Raw genomic sequence first — 21978 nt, 5'->3', positions numbered from 1 at the left:
TGCTCCGGCAGTCAACATGACAGAAGTCACACCCGATCAGATAGCCCATCATCTTCTAATGAACGGTAAGACGACATCAAGAAAGAACAAGGTGAGAGCTCAACGGAATATCGACGAAGAAAGAGATGTTCTAGGTACCTCTTTTTGTCTAGAGGAGATGAGAGGCGCGATCCATCAAATGAAAGATAATAAAGCGGCTGGCCTGGACGACATACGAACAGAGCAAATAAAGAACTTTGGACTAAAAACCGTAGAGTGGCTCGTAAAAATGATGAATTGCTGCATCCGTACATTACAAATCCCCAAAATCTGGAGAAAAGCTAGAGTGGTAGCCCTCTTAAAACCAGGGAAGGATCCGGCGGATACAAAGAGTTTTAGACCTGTATCTCTCTTGTGCCACCTTTTCAAGGCCTTTGAAAGAATGATACTGAACCGGATCGCAGAATATGTGGAGACTAAAATTATTCCAGAACAAGCAGGATTCAGACCCGGAAAGTGCTGCTGCAGTCAAATTCTTAATCTCACCCAACATATTGAAGATGGTTTTGAACGGAAGGAAATAACAGGAGTAGCGTTCATAGACCTAACTGCCGCCTATGATACAGTTAACCATCAACGGCTACTCGCAAAACTCTACGAAACTACAAAGGACTTCCGACTAACAAGGTTAGTGAAATGTCTCCTCCAGAATAGACGCTTCTACGTAACGCTCCAGTCCAAGAACAGTCGGTGGAGGGACCAAAAAAATGGGCTACCACAGGGAAGTGTCCTCGCGCCGTTTCTATACAACATATACACCAACGACCAACCCATACACCAACAAACAAGGCAATTTATTTACGCTGATGATACAGCGGTGGCAGCTCAGGGAAGAACCTTCAATGAAGTCGAAGTGAAGCTGACAGATGCCCTGGGAGACTTAGCTCTATACTATGATAAAAACCATCTGAAACCCAATCCCACAAAAACCCAGGTATGTGCTTTCCACCTGAGAAACAAGCATGCCCGAAGGTCGCTGGAGGTGGAATGGCGTGGTCAGATGCTGGAACACAACAAGACGCCAAAATACCTTGGCGTCCGTCTGGATAGAACTCTGTCTTACCGATACCACTGTCAAGATGTTAAGAAGAAAGTAAGTGCCAGAAATAATATCATCCGCAAGCTAACTAATACAAAATGGGGAGCACAACCACACACTCTCCGCACTTCTGCCTTGGCATTATGTTTTTCGGCCGCGGAGTTTGGAGCACCAGTATGGGCAAACTCTGCTCACGCAAAGAACGTCGACGTGGCTCTAAATGAAACGGTCCGTATAATATCGGGTTGCCTGAAACCGACACCTATCGAAGAGGTATACCCCATTGCTGGAATTGCTCCACCACCAATCAGGAGAAAGGTCACGTCAGAGGTAGAACGGAAAAAGCAGGAGACGGACCGAAGACACCCCTTATATGACCACCAAACTCAGCCAAGCAGACTAAGATCTCGGAAAAGCTTCCTGAAAACATCAAGATCCATCCCCGAAGCGCCAGAGACGCGCCGAATACACCTATGGCAAGCGTCAACTACTGCGACACATTTTCCTCCCTCGGAGGAAATGGCTGCTGGACACAATTTACCGTATCCGACTTGGAAAGCGCTAAACAGACTAAGAACCGGCGTTTCACGTTGTGCTAGTAACCTGAAAAAATGGGGATACCAGGAGGACGATACCTGCGACTGTGGCGCGGTTCAGACCAGTCGGCATCTACTATCATGCACAGAGATGAGAGAGACCTGCACAGAACAAGACTTAATTATAGCAAATGACAGGGCCATCTATGTGGCCAACCATTGGAAATACAGAATTTAAAGTTGTTGGTGTTCCGGACACGGAAAGTAAGTAAGTAAGCGCTCATTTAATGTGTTAATAATCAAAACTTTTATTCTCTTAATATTTTTACTTAAAAAAGGTATACTACATTCATCTCGTTAAACTTAACCGTTTTCGTGATAAACGCATTTTAAATCTGCGACGCAACATAATTTTTTGCATATCATTGTAGTTACACCCGAAAAATACCTTAAAACCATAAAAATTTCCAAAAATGTATCGCAAATATCTTCAAATGAAATTTGCGATGCAATGACGTAAATATGAGAACTGGCACAATTATTATGGTTTCAAGTTTATTTTGCGGGTATAACTACAATGATATGCAAAAAAATTATGTTGTATCGCAGATTTAAAATGCGTTTATCTCGAAAACAGTTGAATTTAGCGAGATGAATGTAGTATACCTTTTTTAAGTAAAAATATTAAGAAAATAAAAGTTTTGATGCAAAAACTATATAGAGTGGGTAATAAAAAAAATTGAACCTATTAAATGAGCGCTGAAAAGCGTGTGTGGCGCCCTCTGGGCAATACATCATTTTTGGTGGCTAATTTAGATTTATGATCCCAAAAAGCTCCCGCTTACCAAATTTCTTGTTGTTATCCCATGCCTGTCAGGAAATATTCAAGAATAAATAAGATAAAAGTTTAACTTTGAAACCCTGGATTTCGGTTATTATCAACTTTCATACTAAAGTAAGTTAGCTTAAATCGACCTATTTTAAGCTCAGGAATCTAAGGTTAAGCTATGGCCCATTCTTTACAAAACACACTGTATGTAGACGCGCATCTGTATAGTTTAAGATTCTGAGAAGTTGTTCAACAAGAGAAAGAATGTGAAAAACTACAGAGACCGCATTAACACACAAAAATTATTTTTCTACTTACCCGTAAGTAAGAGCATTCGGCTGAATTCCGAATTTCTTCATCAACACCAACAACTTAACAGCTAACAACGGTCTGGAATGTTCACCACACAGCTGCATCATCAAACGATAGCAAACTTCATCACAGGTCAATCTTAGTTTGGTTGCTTTGACAAGTAGTTCATACGATTGTTGCAGTATGGCCTTCTCTTTTCCGGCATTTAGGTGCAACATACTTGGCAATATCATAAAATATAAGGTGTGGCATGTACCGCACAGGCATCTTGCCCAAAGATCAGGGGAACGCAGACATTTCCTGAAAATGGCAAAAAACAGATTTTATTAAGAAATCTATGTACAGACTATATCGTTACAAAATATTTATGATTTATTCAATAAAATATATGTGTGTGTGTTTTTGTGTTTTATGGGCACTGGTATTTAGCAACCAAGTGGCCAGTCAATTTATTGTTTTTTTTTCTCTTTTAAAGAGTTCTCTCTTTACAAAAGATATGGTTAGTATCTACATTTAAAACTATTGTATTGCATTTTCTATTTACATGTTAGTATATGAAATGTTACATAGCAACTAAGTATTTTTACTCTTTAAAAAAAATTGTTTTACTATGTTTAAAAATTCGAAACAATCAGGACATAAACCCGACTCAACATCTCGGAGTATATTCTTAATGACTTGTTATTTTTTTTTATTTATTTATGTATTTTTTAATTATTATTTTTCTGTTTTTTTTATTTATTTTTAAATTTTCTCTCCCTTTTTTTCGTCAGAGCTTTAATTTTAATCAATTAATGCCTTCATCTTCTTCCTCTTTCTAAGCAATTCTGCTTGTTCATTGGCGAATAGATACCTCTATGGAAGGTTGTCACTCCGTCTTTTGCGCGGTCGACGAATACTTCTACCGATTGGTGATTTATCACTTGCTATTTTGATTTTGACCACACCTGTCTCCCCAATTCTGCTTATGTAATTATTCCATTCTTCTTTTATATTTAGTGTCCATTCGTTTATACACTGTACGTTACATTGTCTTCTAATATCTTCACTCCTTATCTCTCGGCGTATTTCCTATAATTCTCAGTACTCTCTGTATAAATTTCCCATAAATTTCTACAGTCAACCAATATTTTCAATATTTCAACATATTAGAACCTTGTACCTGTCCCTTCAAAATTTTTACCCATATACCCGCCAACTATCTTTCCCGCCAAACAACGAAACTAAAAGTTGCCCAACTACGAGTCTGTTTTCAATCATCGTCGAATGCACACCGCATTGAAGAAGCTTCAAATAATGTAGTTTTTGTCTATTTTCACCTTAAGTATAACAAGATAATTAATGTCTGTGGCCTTATCAACTAGGCAGTAAGTGATAGTGCCAAATAGTAAAATCATATCAGCTGTATCAACTGTAAATACAACGATAATCCTATTTATATCTTATTCATTTACCTCTCGTCAAGTTCGCGGTGTTGCCATTACGTGGAAACGGTTCGCTGTTCTATCAAAAACTCTAAGCGGGATAACTGTCACACAAACTCATAATTTAAACTTATAATATCAATCTGCTATCTCTCATTTATTCTTCGATTAATTTAAATCTTCAATATACCTATTTTTTGTTATTTTACAAACATTGTCTTTTAATTACCTATCATCCTCTCCTTATCCCTCGCAAAGATTACTCCTTGCAGGTCCTGAGTTCAGCTGGTCCTTCGACAAATAAAAAGAAGAAGTTCCCAAAATCTGTGTGCGAGAATCGACTAGAAAACCAGCCGGGTTCGCTACGGCGAGCTCCTTAATCGCACACTCTCATCTCTGCCGTTTCCAACAGTATTTGTGTTGTAGCGGTACCGGGTCTTGTTTCTGATGCATATTTCATTATTGGTCTTACACTGGCTTTATAAATTCATGACTTCATTTCAGTGTTAATATGTCGGTTTCGCCATTGAGACATCCTGCCAATATATTTGCTTTTTGTACTTGATTTCTCACTTCTTTATCCAGGTCTCCGTAGCTTGACAGTGTAATTCCAAAGGTATTTTATTTCTATTACCTGTTCAATACTGATATCATCAATTTCTATTTTACATCTGATTGGTTCTTTACTGATTACTATTGTTTTAGTTTTCTGAGATGAACTTGTCATATTGAATTCATTTGCTCTTAGGTTAAATCTGTGGACTCTCTGGCTCTTATGTTAATCTTTGCAGATTATCTTCATCTTGGACTATCAATATTGCGTCGTCTGCGTAACAGAATATTTTTACCTCTTGGTTTCCCATTCTGTATCCTTTTCCTTTGTTGACGTTTTTGATGATTTCATCCAAGATTAAATTAAAAAGCATAGGACTCAATGAGTCTCCCTGCCTTATTCCACTGACTATGTCTATAGGTTCTGTAAGTTGTCCATCTATTCTGAATTCTATTTTGTCGTTTTGGTAGATGTTTTCAATAGTTTTTATGATATCTAGAGGTACTTCTCTATTAAACAGAAGATGGATTACATCTTTGAGTCTTACTCTGTCAAATGCTTTCTTCAAGTTAATCAGACATAGTCTGAACAATATAATGCGACTATATAAAATTTATAGATAAATCCCCTAAAACGCAGAATCTTTGTCACTCTAAGAAAAGATAAGGTGGTGTATCAAATGTTATTTTCTTGTAAAAGCGGTACAAATGTAATATGTAAACTGTAATTAGTAATATATTCTTACCGAGCCAACTTTTGAGCAGATTTAATCTCCTGCTTGGTTCTCCTAGCCATCGGAGATCCTGGCGTTATCGTTTGGAATAGAGAAGACAAAGGATTTTTCCTTTTACCGTGCCCAATCAGAAGACTTGCCCTCAAATTGAAATGTTTGTATTCATACATTTCACCTAAAACACATTATCATCTAATTATCACAAAGAAAGGTTTAATAACGAACAAACTCACCAGGTGCAGTGGGTTCTGGAGGTAAAACAAACACTGTCCGATCGCTCTTGTGGACAGAATCAAGTTCTATCAAACGAAAACTGTTGTTTTCTTCGTGTCCGATTTTTTCGATGCAATCATCAAAAAATGCTAAACCTTGGTCACCATCCGCTACGAAACTTCTTTCTTCGATGAATCTAAAACAAAATTACGATATTTCTCTTCCTAATACAATCGAGAAGATAGAACAGTCATTTCAGACAGAAGGGTAAATTTGATGTGATTTGATGTGAAATTTAATTTTTTTTTGAGTGAATTTGATGGCCTTAGCCGAGCCAATTAGCCAGACATTTTGTTATTTTAAAAAAATAACATAAAATAATAAAATTTTCTGTTTGGACAATATATAGCACACATGACCTCTAGATCATTAAGAAACTACTCAACTTACCTTATAAACATTTGTGTTCTCATAACTAAAGTGAAAAATCTATGATTAACTTTATCTCTACTCTTAAGAAAATCGTTTAGTTGAAACAAGGCTTCCGGGTCAGTTGTTCCAACTGTAGGGGCCTTCGTAATAGGTAAAAGATATGATCTGTACCCTTTTAAAGACAAAACCATGAATTTCAGGAAGGCTTCTTGTATTTCTAGCTCTTGCGATTGCTAAAATAAAAAATTAAATTACAAAAAATTAATTAACAGCTATCTGAGAAAATTGAAACTATAACTTGGGGTGAGACAGGGATGCGTATTGTCGCCAATTCTTTTTAATGGCTACTCGGAGGAGATCTAGAAAAAAGTTTTCGAGGGTGAAACAGCTTTAATAAAGGTAAATGGAGTTCCCATTAACAACATTAGATATGCGGACGATACTGTCATCTTATGTTGTGACCAGAATAGCGGAGTATGGAAAAGAATACGGTCTAATAAAGAATGTCAAGAAGACAAAATTTATGAGAATATCAAAAAAATCAAATAAATAACTAGAATTTTTTAATAAACTGAATTAATTTCAAACAAGTTGACAAATATACATATCTTATAACAATAATTGAAGGGTTTGGAATAAAAAGGGTATAAGTGCGCTTTTTTTTTAAATATGATATAAGTACATATTATAAAATTTTATATTCTATATTTTTAGAATAATAAGGGTATAAGCTTCAAACGTAACATATAGTGCCATCTACGAGCTAGTAGAAAAATCTACTAAAGAAATCTTCAAAATGTGTTGGAATAAAAAAGGTATAAGTATTACTTGTAGCGTTTCTATTCGAATCGACGAATCGATTCAGAGCATAGTGAAATTATTTACGTAGGTAAGCCTTGTTAAAACGTGTTTTAATAATTTTAATAAAGTGTGATCTACATAATATGGAAAATTGCACAGGTAAATTGTTTTTAGAAATATTATTGTGTATGTATAATACACAATAATATATGTTTATGATTTACTCAGTGGAATCCCTCATATGTTTGTATGGAATGAGAGAATTTCAGGAAGAGGTTCTCAAGAAATTGGATCTTGTTTATTTAAGGTAGTAATGCAATATTATGCTATATTTACTCATTTAGATTATATTATTTTTATTTTAGTTTATCACAATGCTACCGCCAAACATAAAAAAGTTATTGTTTATAGTGATTCTTGTGGTGGGCAAAACAAGAATAAAAATATCTGTAAATTATTCATGTTTTTGGTAAAAGCAACTCAAATAGAAGAAATTAGTCATAAATTTCTTGAACCTGGACACATCTATATAGAATACGATAGGGCTTTTGGACTAATTGAAAAATCGAAAAGAAAAAATCCTCAAGTGTTTTTACCTGAACATTGGATAGATGTGATAAAAAGCTCATCAAAGCGTTTTATTGTACATTCCATGAGACAAGAAGATTTTTTGTCTTATTCAAAACTTAATAAAATTGCCAGTGATCCCAAACGAGACTGTGACAACCACAGTATTAAATTTCGGTATATATAGTATTTTAAATATAATAGCACCGAAGAGCCATTTTCATTCTTTTTAAAATCCACCTTGGATGAGGGATTTTCTTTCTCTCAGTGCATTTGTAAGATAATGTCCTCTGGTCTAATCTTTTGACAGCAAAATTATATTATTTTGCAGTACAAATAACTGCAGGAAAATTAACATAAAAATGGAAAAATTTACAGAGTCTTCTTGAATTTATTTCTCCTATTTATCACTATTTTTATACATCGCTGCAGTATGAATCGAATACAGCGAAAACTAAAAGAGCTGTACAAATTACAGAAGCACCAGAGTTTTCTGAATTTCCTGATGATGATAATAATACAGTATTATCCTCTGATGATGAATAAAATGTTATTCATACCAGTCTGGAAATAAACCATTTAATTTTCAAATCTGTACTTTTATTTAGAATAGAAACGGTATAAGTACATTTTTTTTTCAATAAAAAATTTTTCTTTCTACCACTTTTTATTTTGACATTTGGAACCAAAAAATAAGCTCCTTACAAAATTTATGTAAGCATCATAGTTTACCTAAACTATTTTAGTAATTTACAGTGATGAAATAACTAAGTCCAATTATCTCAAAACAAGGTTTAATGGACTTATACTGTTTTTATTCCAAATCCTTCAATTAACTGCACAAATCATTACTTCCATGAAATCAAAATCAGAATAAAAAAGGCTAGAGCAAATTTTAACAAAATGAGAAGAGTGCTCTGCACAAGAGATTCAAGGTTGGAGCTATCAGTTATGCTGGCAAGGTGTTACGTTTTCTCGACTTTGTTTTATGGAATGGAAGTATGGACCTTGAATGCGACATCAATGGAAAAACGAATCATTCTAGTTGTGGCTGTATAGAAGAATTCTGAAAATATCGTGGACAAAGCACGTCACAAAAAAGAGCTTCTGAGAAGGATGAATAAAGAAATTCCTAAATACAACCAAAACAAGAAAACTAGAGTATCTCGGACATATTAAACATGGAGAGAGGTGAAGCTTGCTCCAACTGATTATGCAGGGAAAGATCCAAGGAAAAAGAAGCATAGGGAGATGTAGAATGTCATGGCTGCATAACCTGAGAGATCGTACGGATGTACATCAAATGAACTTTTCAGAGCAGCCGTCTCTAAAGCCCTATGATGATTGTCGACCACCTTCGTGGAGATGGCACTTGAAAAAGAAGTAATACTGGTATAGTTGATTAATTGAGCTTGGGAATATTTCTAGAGTCATTCTCAGAATTATGCAACATAAAAGTTCCTACCACTCATTATTTGTAGCTGAAACAAAGTTGATGTATGTGAGTTCAAATCCTGGTCCGGTGAATGGGAAAACAAAAAGGCTAACGATGCAGTTTAAAATTCAAATATATACATCTGAGGCTTAGACTGGAATACGCTGGTGCCTGATCGGCCTATGAGGGAGCAGTACGTCAAGGAATAAGGGCTTGCGACTCAGTGATATACGCCAGGGAAATAAGGCAAAAATATACCATGTTCGGGACACTTGGGCAGCCAGGTTGCAAATGGGTTTTTGGGTACTATCTAATACAGTATAAATACAAAAATGCCCGTCACAGTTCGGACGAGAATATTAGATATTAACAAATAAGGGTCAACAATGGCAGTTTTTTCGTTTAAATCGCTACAGGTAAAAATACGGTAATTAAATATGTTATTTATAGTATTCTTCTTTTAGAAGATGACCCAAGGTTTAAAATAGCAGTTTTTGAATTTTGGTCCGATTATTTTTTGCTTCAGAAATTGCAAAATAAAACTAAAATGTCGAAAGTAAAAAAATTGCTATATCTTTCGTGAAAATGACCTTAAGATTTTCATATTGCACGAAAAGTTGAGTCAAACAGTCCATATAATGCACTAAAAATTTTAATACGATTCGTCAATTAGTTTAAATTTTATTCAATTTGTTTATCCCAAAGAGCTTTTTTTTCGCAATGTTATTGTTCAGAAAATAATAATGATATAGCAATTCTGTGGAAACCAGATGAAAGAAGAATAGTCATATTTTCAAAGTATTTAAAAAAATCATTTATTTCACTCCGAAAACATTTTACTAAAGTAGAGTCATTTTTGGCTTATAAAAAATTTGAATAACTTTGTTAATACTGACTGTAGGCTAAAACTACAGTGGGATTTGAAAAGCTGGTATTTTTACACGAATTTTCAAAAAAAAACTTTTCGCCTAGGTTAATTACGGTCAAAGTTAGCCACTTTTTTTAATTTAATTGACGGCTACTTTGTTTATAACAATTAAGCAACCTAACTAACGCAATTTTGAACATGAAGGTATATAGTTTATGTGTAAAAGATTAAGTAAACTTTGAACTCCAACAGAGTGGTTAATAATGCTTTAAAAATGACGTCCTAACGAAATCGATTCGTGGTCGGTGAAAGGGAAGTATTAAAATCCGTGCACTCAAAAAATTAAATTAATTCTTCAAGCATATGCTGCGATTAATATCTCCGGAGCTTGTTGATGGATTTTGACCATATTTTTTTTTAATTTGTATGTACTCGTAGTCTTATAGAGTACGTTATGTACACATATCCCCACCTACCATTACAAAATGTTAGGGGGAACCCCCCTTATCACTCAGGGATATGAAAAATATATTACGACCGATTGTAACCTACCAAATATACATATATAATTTCATAAAAATCGGTCAAGCGGTCTCGGAGGAATATGGCTACTAACACTGTGACAGGAGAATTTTATAGATGTAAATATATAGATGGCTATTAACAAATAGGGGTTGGTGATAGAAAAGAGAAAATTAAGGGTTGTATGCATTTTTTAATTATACATCATATCAAATTAAGGTAGACAATTTTGTCCAAAAAAAATGTCAGGGGGGCAACCTCCCTTATAACTTATGGGTATAAAAAATAGATTAAAACCTATACTCGTAAAATTTCATAAAAATCGGCCAAGCCGTTTCGGAGTAGTATGGTAACTAACACTGTTACAGGAGAATTTTATGTATATAGAAGTAACTGTGAGATAAATAATAAAAGTGGCTAACTTTGACAGTAATTAACCTAGGCGAAATTTTTTTTTTAAAATTCGTGTAAAAATACCAGCTTTTGAAATCCCAAAGTAGATTTACTCTACAGTCAATATTAACAAAGTTATTCAAATTGTTTATAAGCCAAAAATGACTCTACGTTAGTAAAATGTTTTCGGAGTGATAAAAACGTCTTTTTAATGATTTTTTTTCAATATATTGAAAATATAACTATTCTTCTTTCCCGTGGTATCCACAGAATTACTATATCATTATTATTTTGTGAACACTGACATTACGAAAAAAAGCTCTTTGGGATAAACAAATTGAATAAATTTTAAACTAATTGACGAATCGTCTCAACATTTTTTGCATTATATGGACGCTGTGACTCAACTTTTCATACAATATTAAAGCCTTAAGGTCATTTTCGCAAAAGTTATAGCAATTTTTGTATTTTCGAAATTTTAGTTTTATTTTGCAATTTCCGAAGCAACAAATGATCGTACCAAAATTCAAAAAGTGCCAGTTTAAACCTTGCCTCATCTACTAAAAGAAGGATATTATAGATAAGATATTTAATTATAGTTCAAGCAATCTATATAGTGTAATAGGTAAGATTTGTAGCTTTCTTTGGGTTGTTCTTCTTTAATATTAGGCCGGCAGCTGGTGTTTTCTGGTAATTAAATATGTAGTTAAAAATATTTATTTATACTTAGGTAAATACCGTTAAAGCAGGACATAATATTGTATGTGTTAAAATTAATTTTATCAATTTTTTAATAACATTTAACCTCACAGGGACCTCCCTCTTACCGCATGCTTGCATTAATAACTGATGTAGAATAGCTTTTATAATTAATCTTGTTATTGTTAGAATTACTGATACTAAAAGAACTTTATAAAAACACAGTTAGATCTAAAATTACTTTAGGTATACAGTTCAAAACTTTAAAATTCAGCACAAAATGCAAGCATGTCCCCGCTCTTTTTTTTATTAAAAATACAAAATCTAAAAATATTTTTTTAACCGAGTCTTTTCATTAGTACACTTATGCTTGGAAAATGAATTGCACAACACAACAATTAAAATACTGATACACTTAACTCATTTTCTCCTTCTTCCGTATTTTCTTCGTCACTATCATCGCCCAATTCAATAATAAATTTATTTCCACCATTAATGTGGAAGTGCCCAATCTTCTTATAATATTCTTCCACTTTGATCACTTTGGCAATTCTTTTCTGCCAGTCTACTTTGGTAATATTGGCTACTTCTTTTTTAATGATCTCAATTACCTTTTTGTCAAATTTAGGAAATTTATTTGAACGCCTTATACTTGGTTTTAATTGTCCCCAAATTAACTCAATAGGATTGAAAACACAAAAGTAGGGGGGAAGTCTCAATATAGTGTGTCCATGCTTTTCGGCAATACTCTCTAGAGCGTATAATTTTCTAAATTGCTTTGTGTGTAGAACTTCAATAAGTTGTTTTTTTGTGTAAAAATCTTCGAAATACAAATCATTTTCCATTAAAAAATTTTGTAGGTCAGCTTTCTTTGAAGATGTATTTGGTATTTTAGTGAGTTGTCGGGAATGATAGGAAGCGTTGTCAAGCACTATTACGCTGTTTTTCTCCAAGTTTGGGATCAGCGAGTTTTCAAACCAATCTTCAAAAATGTCAGCTTCCATATTCTTGTGGTAGTCAACGTTACAATCTTCCATTTTCTTCCCACATAATTTTAAAGCACTCGGAACCCATCCCTCAATTCCTCCGCAATGTACAATAACTAGTCGCGAGCCTTTATTTGCAGGCATTTCTGGTATGCACATGCTTGAACCATCTGTCCATCCTTTCTTTACTGTATCGTGGGTATCATACCAAGTTTCATCTAAATAATAAATTCTCCTATTTTCTTGCCTATATTTAGTAATTTCTTCTAGGTACATATTACGTCTATTGACTATTCTTTGGCTTTCCATAATTGCTTGACGTTTATTTATTTTTTTGAACTTAAAGCCCATTTTTTTTATCCAATTTTGAAGAGTTTTCTCACAGCAGTTCATATTTCGACCGGTTGTTTCCAATTTCTTTCTTATTATTTCTATTGTAGGTATTTCATTGCTTTTGTAGCAGTCGTATATTGTGGTTTTCAATAGTTTTACAAGTGAAGGATTTAAAGGTCTTGAAAATTTGTAGTCACATCGTTTCTTGCGATGATAGGGTTCATTTTTAACTATTTTATATACAGTAGAAAGTGGAATTTCTGTTAAATCAGAGGTGGCTTGTGCCAATAGTGTTTCATCGAAGCCGAATTTCGTACGTAGATTTTTGTATACATTCAAACATACTTGCTGTGTTTCTGCATTTAAATGCATTCGAATCTTCTTTACGATCTCTTTTTTTTTAGTAATTACATTCACACTAGCACTGGCAATTTCTACAATATCAGCGTTATCGTACGCGATATTTACATTATCCCACGGGCGCCACATCACTATTCACATTAATTAAATTACAATAATCAACACTTGACACTCTCCAAACGAAATACTAAACCAATATTCAAAATAATTACAGCAAACAAAACACTCGTATCACTTAACACACGTACACTCCAGTACTAATACACTGCTAGCTACCGAACTAAAACTAATCTTTTGCACGAAACTTGTGAATAGATATGCGGGAGGTCTGGCCGTAAAAACACAGATGCTTTCACAAAGGGCCGCTTCTTAAACGTTTGACCTAACATCTATATTTGAAGAATATCATATTTCACCGGCTTAAAGCTATTCTACAGTATTTTTTACTTGGACAATACCCTATTTTTACCTATAGCGATTTAAACGAAATAACTGCCATTTTTTACCCTTATTTGTTAATAACTAAATTTCTCGTCCGAACTGTGACGGACATTTTTGTATTTATAATGTATTAGGTATATAGTACCCAAAAAACCCATTTGCAACCTGGCTGCTCAAGTGTCCCGACAAAAACCTTATTTCTCTGGACTAATACTCCTCCACAGATCCCTACCGAAAGGGCGTTGACGCCTAAATAACGGTGTGTATATATAAAGTTACGTTACGGAATTCTTTACACTTTGTATACTAATTAGTGTAGAAGTGTTTGTATATAAACCATGCTTACCTGTTTCTTTCTTCTTTGAAATTCAAGTTCGATGTCATCCTGTACATTGGCATCTGATGTGTTGTTAGTTGTATTATTTCGTAATTGATAGTAAAGATAATCCAGAGTTGACTTTAGAATCTTAGCAGCCTTTTTCGGAAGTAGTTTAATATTAAGATTTTGTCGTTGACTCTCAGCAACCTTCAAATGTAACAAATTGTCATGCTTACAAAACTATAATAATGATTATGACTGTAACTTACGGTAATTATGTTAGTATCTAAGTCTATACAACTGACATCAGTTGGTGGGTCATACAGATCGAAAAATCTTGAATCCACGCCTATGAGGAATGGTAATGGTGCATGAAGTACTTCAACAAGTCCTACAAAAAATTGTAAATGTGAATTAATGTCAAGTATACAATTAATCACCACCAACTCCGCCTCTGGTAGTTGCTGGGAGGATTGAGTAGATCAATAACTATCAGTGCCGGTTCCAAGCCCGGATAAAGGAGGAGGGTTTGCGTCAGGAAGAGCACCCAGTAGTAAAAACTTTGTTAAAACCATGGGAGGAAGGAATGTAGGAAACAGTTTAGCGGCTAGGGCGTTCGAAAAATGAGCTAATGCTACTCCTTAGAGAAGAAAGGGACCAAAGAAGCTAGTCCTGAGGATCGCAACGCTAAACGTCGGACATATGACAGGCAAAAAAGGGATCTCGCCACTATTATGTAGAGGATAAGGATTGTAATTGAGTAGGTATTATTTTGAGTGAAAGGAACATCTTGTAAGGGTAACCAGAATAAGTGATGGAAAATAATGAGTTTTTAATTGTATGCAGGCAAAACCAACATGAACATCATATTATGTGCCTACACCCCACAGGTAGAATATGAAGAATACGAAAAGGAAGAATTTTGGAGTGCCATAGGACACCAGAAAGTAAAGTAGTGGAAGAGCTCGAGGAAAAGGATACAGTCAATGACTGATGGGAAGCCAACAACAAAGTTGTGGTACGAGTGGGAGAGGAACTGTTAGAAAAACCATCTCGTAAAGTGTCTCCTAATGTAGAGGCCACAGTTAGAATGCAGTGTTGGTCTTAGGACGCGCAGCGATGCCGCTTATGTCGGAACAGTGGTAGGTGCATGGTAGTTTGGCGATAGACTGAGAAATCACTCGGGGCAAACCGGCAACGTGGTCGGCCGTTCTCATGTAAGAAATACATTGCTCTATGCTACCTGCATTGCATTCTAACTGTGGCTTTTAGTATAGCGACAAAGAAGCTTGGTGGTAGAATGATGAAGTGCAACAGAAGATTAGATAGAAGAAAGAGTCTAGAAAAAGGTTTGGCAGGTCTAAAACAGAGGAAGATAAGGAGATATAATAAATAATGGATTCGTTAAATACAATCGTAATAAAAGTCCGTGTGATGTTTAACAGTTTTAATTATTAAAATAGACAACTAAAATTATAGATACTATTAAATTGACGAAATGTAAAAGTGTTTGTGTAATTGCGACCAAAATTTACGTGTTCTTGTTCTTACAAAAAGAAATGTATTTGGAGATAATTGCTTCTAATCAATATTATAACCGGCTTGTCATAATACCCGTCTTAAATCGTCTTTTTCGATTATCCCAAATAACACGTCTGTCGTGGTTCTGATGTTAAAATCGACTCCCTATCGAACCCCCACGCTAAATAAAATTCTCTTACTGCTAATGTCCCTCTTCTCATGTTTTAATTCGCTTTCGTGAAAACTAACCTATTAAAATTTGTTCAAAGGGCTCTACTTGTTGTTTTTATGTCTAAAGGACGATTGAAAATAAACACAATCTTCTAACCGCCTCCCGTCGATTGGTTCCACCCATCTGTCCACACATCTGTCACTGTGGGTGTCGACGGACGCCCGTTTCGTGTTTGTAATAATAATTAAAGAAAAAATATATACAGGAGTCTTAAAAATTAAGATAAAATATTTACAATTTACGGTAGCAAAGAGGGAAGCAAAACGCGCTGTAGCTACTGCTAAGGAAAGATCGTTCGCACAGCTGTACGACGGGTTGGAAATACCACAAGGGATGACAAGATTATACAGCATTGCTAAATCAAAAGGACTTGACTCATGTACGGAAGATTAAGAGTGCTGATGGAAGATTTTAAGAACCAATTTTGAAATATAGCAAAGATAGTATGAGTACTTTAAAAAGTTGCTAAACGAAGAACATCAGAGGAGAGACAGAGGATGCAATACCGGGGATAGCGAGAGAGGTGATTGCCTTGGCGATACATAGGATGAAAGAGCCGAGGTGACTACAGTCTCAAAACAGATTTAAGAACAAAGACTGCAATGGTTTGGTCACGTTAGATGTAGAAATGAAAAATATATGGGATGAAGGACTGAGCCGTTTGTAAATTGATGGAAGGAGAGGCAGAGGAAAGCATAGAAGGACTGTGTGACAGAGGACTTAGGAGAGAAAGTTTTAGGTAAAGAAAACACAATGGACAGAAATGAGTGGCGATGAAGAGTAAGGAACTGCGACCACTGAAAAGTAAAAAGCTGAGGAAGAAGAAGAATAGCTACAATTTTGAGAATACACACTGTACTTACCGAGTGGGCATAAAGGTATATATGGACACTGCCACTTAAACGGAAAGAACATCGTCGAAACGGCTTCAGCTACACTGGTCAAAGTATCTGGTCTCAAGGAGTGTATTAGCACTTTTTGTTCCGTCAACATCAAAAGTAACACTTGTAAGCAATTTTCCGGCCCCAAGTTGATCAACAAGTGTTTAAAACTCGCAGCACTTCTTGGTAAAGGCAAATCTTCGGGTTGGGTCAAGATTACTCTATCTTTGCTGTTGTGTGGTGACATTTGGAGCAATATCCTCGGCGAAGGAAACTGTACTTCGTCTAATAGTTGAGTTATGTATCTTTCGATTGGAATAGGTTGAGGTTTGCCACTCGTAGCAATACCCTAAAAAGAAATAATATATAAGGAGAAGAATATATTGTAATAAACACAAATAAAGGAGCTGCGTGAGGTGGAGCTGTGGCAGAAGCCAACGGATCGTAAAGCTTTTTCTTTTACAGAGGTATCCTCTGAACTGACTCCAGCCGAACTCTATTTCTTGCTTGTACTTTGATTTAAAGCCAGGATTTCCCCATTTCTTTCCCTACGTGTAGTATTGTGCTTTTCCAAAGTTTCTTAGGTCTGCCTCTTTTCTGTCGATCTTAAGAATTCCAATAAATGCAATCTGGAAAGCCACAGGACTAATTCCGCAGACTCTACGGAGTGTGTGATCCAGCTTGTTTTTATGTTTGGTTTGTTTCCATAAATTTTCATTCGAGATTCGATTAGGCCAAAATATACGAAGGGTTTTTCGTAAAGCTCTAATTGAAAAAACTCCTGTATGATCTGTACCAACGTTACAATCAATTATGCTGCCCAGATATACAAATTCAACCACTCTCTTAATTTTCTGGTTGTTGATCAGAATAGAATGGTTGTTTTTGATGCCTAATTGCATTTCTTAGGTTTGTTTGATGTTTATTTCTAGACCTTCTGTTTACTTGGAGCTGCATGCCCTGTTTTGAATGTGCTAACAGCTGTGTGTTCACAATCAATTCCTCTATTGGACTTTACCTTTGTTAATACAGAGTCCAGTATAACGTTAAATGGTAAGAGGGATTCGGATTAAACACAGCATTGTTTTACTCCTTTCAGCAGAGATATTATGTTATACCGTTGTGTAGGACTGTGCTTTCTGCATCACCGTAAAGTTCTTTAATGAGATTTATTATTGTTTCTGGTATTCCATTTCCTGTAGCTTTAGCTTTGGATATTATGGCCATATTTGTGAGCATGTCGAACTGTTGAAGTTCACAAAGCATATGAAGAAAGGAGAGTTGAATTCTTGTGGGAGGTATGGTTTGAAATCAACATTTCAAGAACATTTTTGTGAATTTTTTTGAAACTATGGTATGATTATTTTATTTTTAAATTAAATTAAACATATTCAGTAGTAATTGCACGAGAGCTCTAAAATTATCGATTTGCTTCCCGAGTGACACTTTGACAGTTTTAATTTCACGACCCGAAGTAGAGTGAAATTATGTCAAAGTGTCACGACGGCAACAAGTCGATAATAATTTTAGAGTTCCAGTGTAATTCGATGCAATTATTTCATGAATAAAACTGTTTTTTTAAATCATTTTAACTAATATTTTATTGATATCTTCGCCTGAATATTTGCTAAACCTGTTCCTGGTGTTCTCTTTGAAAAGTTGTAAAACATGAATTGTCATTAATGTCACTGAATGTTCATTTTTTCGTAGCAACAAAGGGCATCTGACGTAATACTTGACGACGGAATATTATCAAAAATTATCAGTAGTAATTGCACAAGAGCTCTAAAATTCTATATTAATTTTAGAGATCGAGTGCAATTTGTTGCGATTATTTCATGAATAAAACTGTTCAAAACCAAAATATTATTGTAATTTAATTATGTAAGTACAATTAACCACACAGTTGTTATAAATATTTTACGGTTGAAAGGCATCACTTTTATAATTTTTAAAACATTAATTGTCATTAATGTCACTTAATGTATTTTTTCATAGCAACGAAGGGCATCTGACGTAATATACTTGACGACGGGAAATTATCAAAAATTATCGATTTAATTTAGATTTCTATAGTTTTCTATTGGTCAGAATCTCCTATGAATGAAATAATCGCTGTAATTTCTATTTATGTAGCTAAGAGTATTCGTAAAGCTATGTAACTTCATTTAAAATACTTAATAAAAAAATACCTAAAATTTTAAAATTTTCAAATCATACCCCCCTTAAACGAGAGTTTATAGAATCCCATATTAATTGTACAAAGTGTAAATAATTAGAACCATGAGTTTAATTTTAGTTACAGTAATGTGGATTTCAATAAGATACTTACATGCAACCATCTCAACCAGACCTCAAAATCTTCAGAAAAAGGCCAATGCGATAAGACACATATCGACTTGTTGGCATGTAGAGCAAATTCCGAGTCTTCTTCATAATTTAGCAACTCTGTTTGTTTTTGAGTCAACTTGTTCTCTGAGAATCTTTCATAGAAAGTAACGGCGGATCCATACACTTTGTGTTTAGCATCAGAAACTGTCAATACGAAGGTACTGAAGACGGGCTTTGGTTGGGTGGCCTCTTTGGGCCACATCTCCAACGTTGCACCCATCGGCAAACAAAATAAAGGCACAGAATCAGGAAATGGGAATTCGGGAAGATCTCCTAGGGGATACCTGGAAATTTAAACAGTGAAAATAACAGAAAATATTATAATAGAAAAAGAATCATTAGAAAATTTAAAACAATAATATTATGGGGCATTTTACTTTCTAAATTGAAAAAACGACAATTTTTTAATATTTTTAAAGAAAAAACTATTATATTTGTTATATATTTCATACTATGGTTTGTTTTTTAACCAAGAGGAGTTATTCAAATTTACCGCGCTGTATTGTTGGTTTGTAATTGGTCCAACCGCAGGCAAGTTTACTCCACTCTTATAAAATTTTGACACTAATGACATTTCATAGGTTAATTAAGTTATATCGGCGATTTTTGTGTTTTCTGTGTTATTCCTTTAATTTTTAGATTGTTAGTCTGCTTTTATATAAAAAGCAGTTGTTTTTGGAACTCTTTAGCGACGTATTAATTTAATATAATATTTATGGATTACCATTGAGTGCCGACTAGATCAACCAAAAAAGAAGATGTATTTGGTTATTATTCAAGTCACTTTCTTGGGTGTGAATCTGTCTTTTTAGTTTACTCCTCCTGGTTAAAAAATAAACTATAGTGACGTTATCCATCTGGGCGTGATGACGTAATCGATGATTTTTTTAAATGGCAATAGGGGTCGTGTGGCAGCTCATTTGAAAGGGTGTTCAATTCTCTATCAGTAATGTAAACATGAATATCATTACTTATACAGGGTGACCAGAAAAATAATTTTTGAATCAAATTAATTGACGCAAAAAGAAGAACGTATGTAATTTATTTAACTCAAAATACAGAATATAGAAAAAAATGTTTATTTCACAAATAGACATTTCTTTTCGCTTAAATTAAATCACAAACAGCATCGCACAAACCTCTTGGTAGTTTGAACATGTTTGAAAAGCAATGTTTATTTGGCAAATAAACATTTTTCTTCTATTTTCTGACAGCAATAGAAAATATTTTGAGTTAAATAAATTACATACATACATTCTCCTTTTTGCTTCAATTACATAATTTAATTCAAAAATTATTTTTTTGGTCGCCCTGTATAAATAATCATCTTAACGTTTATATTACTGAATAGAGAATTGAACACCCTTTCAAATGAGCTACCACACGACCCCTATTCCCATTAAAAAAATAATCAATTACGTCATCACGCTCAGAGGGATGACGTGACTAGTATGAAATGTATATCAAAAAATTGTAACTTAAAAATAAAAATCGACCTGTGTCGGCATTTCGTTAAAATCTTATAACTACATACTGCCAAATATCGAGGTGGACTCTTTTATTTGGCCCACCCTGTATAAACCAATATTAGCTCACGTAGGTACCGTTATAAATGCAGCTATAACTTCGAATTTCTCAATAAAATTTGAGGACAGTATTAATATGATACTAGAGGAAAGTAACCAAATATGGAATAGTGCCCTAATATGGAATTCCTTGATTTCTCCGAAAAGATTTGTTTTAAGAGCACTACAAGACCATCCTCTATTTCAGTCCCTCTCTTTATTATCGTATTCACACCTCTGTGTCAGATGCACGAACGATACGTGTCTGACAGGCGCGTTTTGTTTTATCGTCTCGCAGAAAATTTCAAAGGTAAATATATTCAACGAGTATTATTGGTTATTATGCATGAATACAGACTTGTTATGCTATTGCGTATATCAATAGTACTTTTATTTTGATATTTTATGACCTTCTGTAATTAAAACATTACGACTTGAAAAAATGTTGATACTAGTTTAAACTAATGTACAAATCCAATATGGACAGTCGTTGGTGCCTAATTATGGAATAGTGGATTAAGTGTAAGTGGGCTCATTATGAATGTGGTGGTCCAGAGTTTCATACATGGATCTGTGATGTCTGCAAGTGAATTAAGCTACTTCTTTCATTTTTCACAATTTTCTTATTTAAATTTATTTGATCTCAGATGTTTACATCTATTTTTGTTATTGATATGTTGGTTTATGCCTATATTCCATATATGGATACCTATTCCATATTTGGTTACTCATTTGTGATTTTGTTTTTTTGTTCGATTTTTTTTTTGTTAATTAAGATATTTAATAGAAGGCTTTTAATTACTTACTACATAAAAATGTATGACTGATGTGTCATAACATTAAATTGTTTTCATTTCTATAAAGGTATATTTTATATCCCCAAAACAAAATGGTATTCCATAATTGGCGACTTTCCTCTAATGAATGTTTCTACTTAAAAAACAAAAATCAATTTTTTTCAATTCAGAAAGGAAAAATCCCATTAAGTGAACTTATAAACTTACCTTGATAAAACCTCAGGTTTATAGGTCAAAAGAGTAGCACGATTCATAGACTTCTTATAGCATAAGAACACATCGCTTCCGACCAAACCTTTATTCAAATTTTTGTTAATACAACAAAAAGCATGAGGTGGTGATTCTCCCTTGCTAGCTATCACTACGCATACATCTGTCACAACCAATGCATTACAAGGCATTGACTTTGGTCCTCTTCTATAAGTGATAAAAGTTTGAGAAGCTGAATTATTTACATTCGCAATGTTGCCACCGACACTTTGTTTCACAACTTCTGCGTCCTCCATTAGCCATTCTTTACCTTCGTACATTACACCTAAAACATATCAATTTATAATTGACTTATGCTCCTTCTCAAATATGCCCGGAACATTAATAAAAAAACCATCAATTTTTTTCTACTTTCATTGCTTATAACTTTAAAACGATTCATTTTGGAACAAAGTTGTACAGAAATAAAATAAAGATAATTGAATTTTGTATGATATACGACTGGTTTAAATGTCTTAAATTATTACCCTTTCTGCAAAATAGCAAT

The 21978-nt window shown here is 34.2% G+C and overlaps 1 protein-coding gene across 3 annotated transcripts in view; it reads right to left on the bottom strand.

Moving 5' to 3' along the window:
- The window catches only part of LOC114329338 (DENN domain-containing protein Crag), an 86651-nt gene that overhangs the window by 50864 nt on the left and 13809 nt on the right, over nucleotides 1-21978 (bottom strand). For all 3 annotated transcript variants that reach the window (XM_028278394.2, XM_028278395.2, XM_028278396.2), the window contains exons 2-10: nucleotides 21429-21756; nucleotides 18801-19143; nucleotides 16451-16817; nucleotides 14104-14225; nucleotides 13862-14041; nucleotides 6129-6343; nucleotides 5699-5874; nucleotides 5478-5640; nucleotides 2762-3055 (exon numbers count right to left, since the gene is read on the bottom strand). In XM_028278394.2, coding sequence (XP_028134195.2) covers nucleotides 2762-3055; nucleotides 5478-5640; nucleotides 5699-5874; nucleotides 6129-6343; nucleotides 13862-14041; nucleotides 14104-14225; nucleotides 16451-16817; nucleotides 18801-19143; nucleotides 21429-21756 — 2188 coding nt within the window. The remainder of the gene's footprint in view (nucleotides 1-2761; nucleotides 3056-5477; nucleotides 5641-5698; nucleotides 5875-6128; nucleotides 6344-13861; nucleotides 14042-14103; nucleotides 14226-16450; nucleotides 16818-18800; nucleotides 19144-21428; nucleotides 21757-21978) is intronic.

Source organism: Diabrotica virgifera, chromosome 7 (genome assembly GCF_917563875.1).
Source record: "Diabrotica virgifera virgifera chromosome 7, PGI_DIABVI_V3a".
Taxonomy (NCBI): Eukaryota; Metazoa; Arthropoda; class Insecta; order Coleoptera; family Chrysomelidae; genus Diabrotica; species Diabrotica virgifera.
The sequence above is the reverse complement of the archived record's forward strand: the minus strand, read 5'-3'. Positions and strand labels throughout refer to the sequence as shown.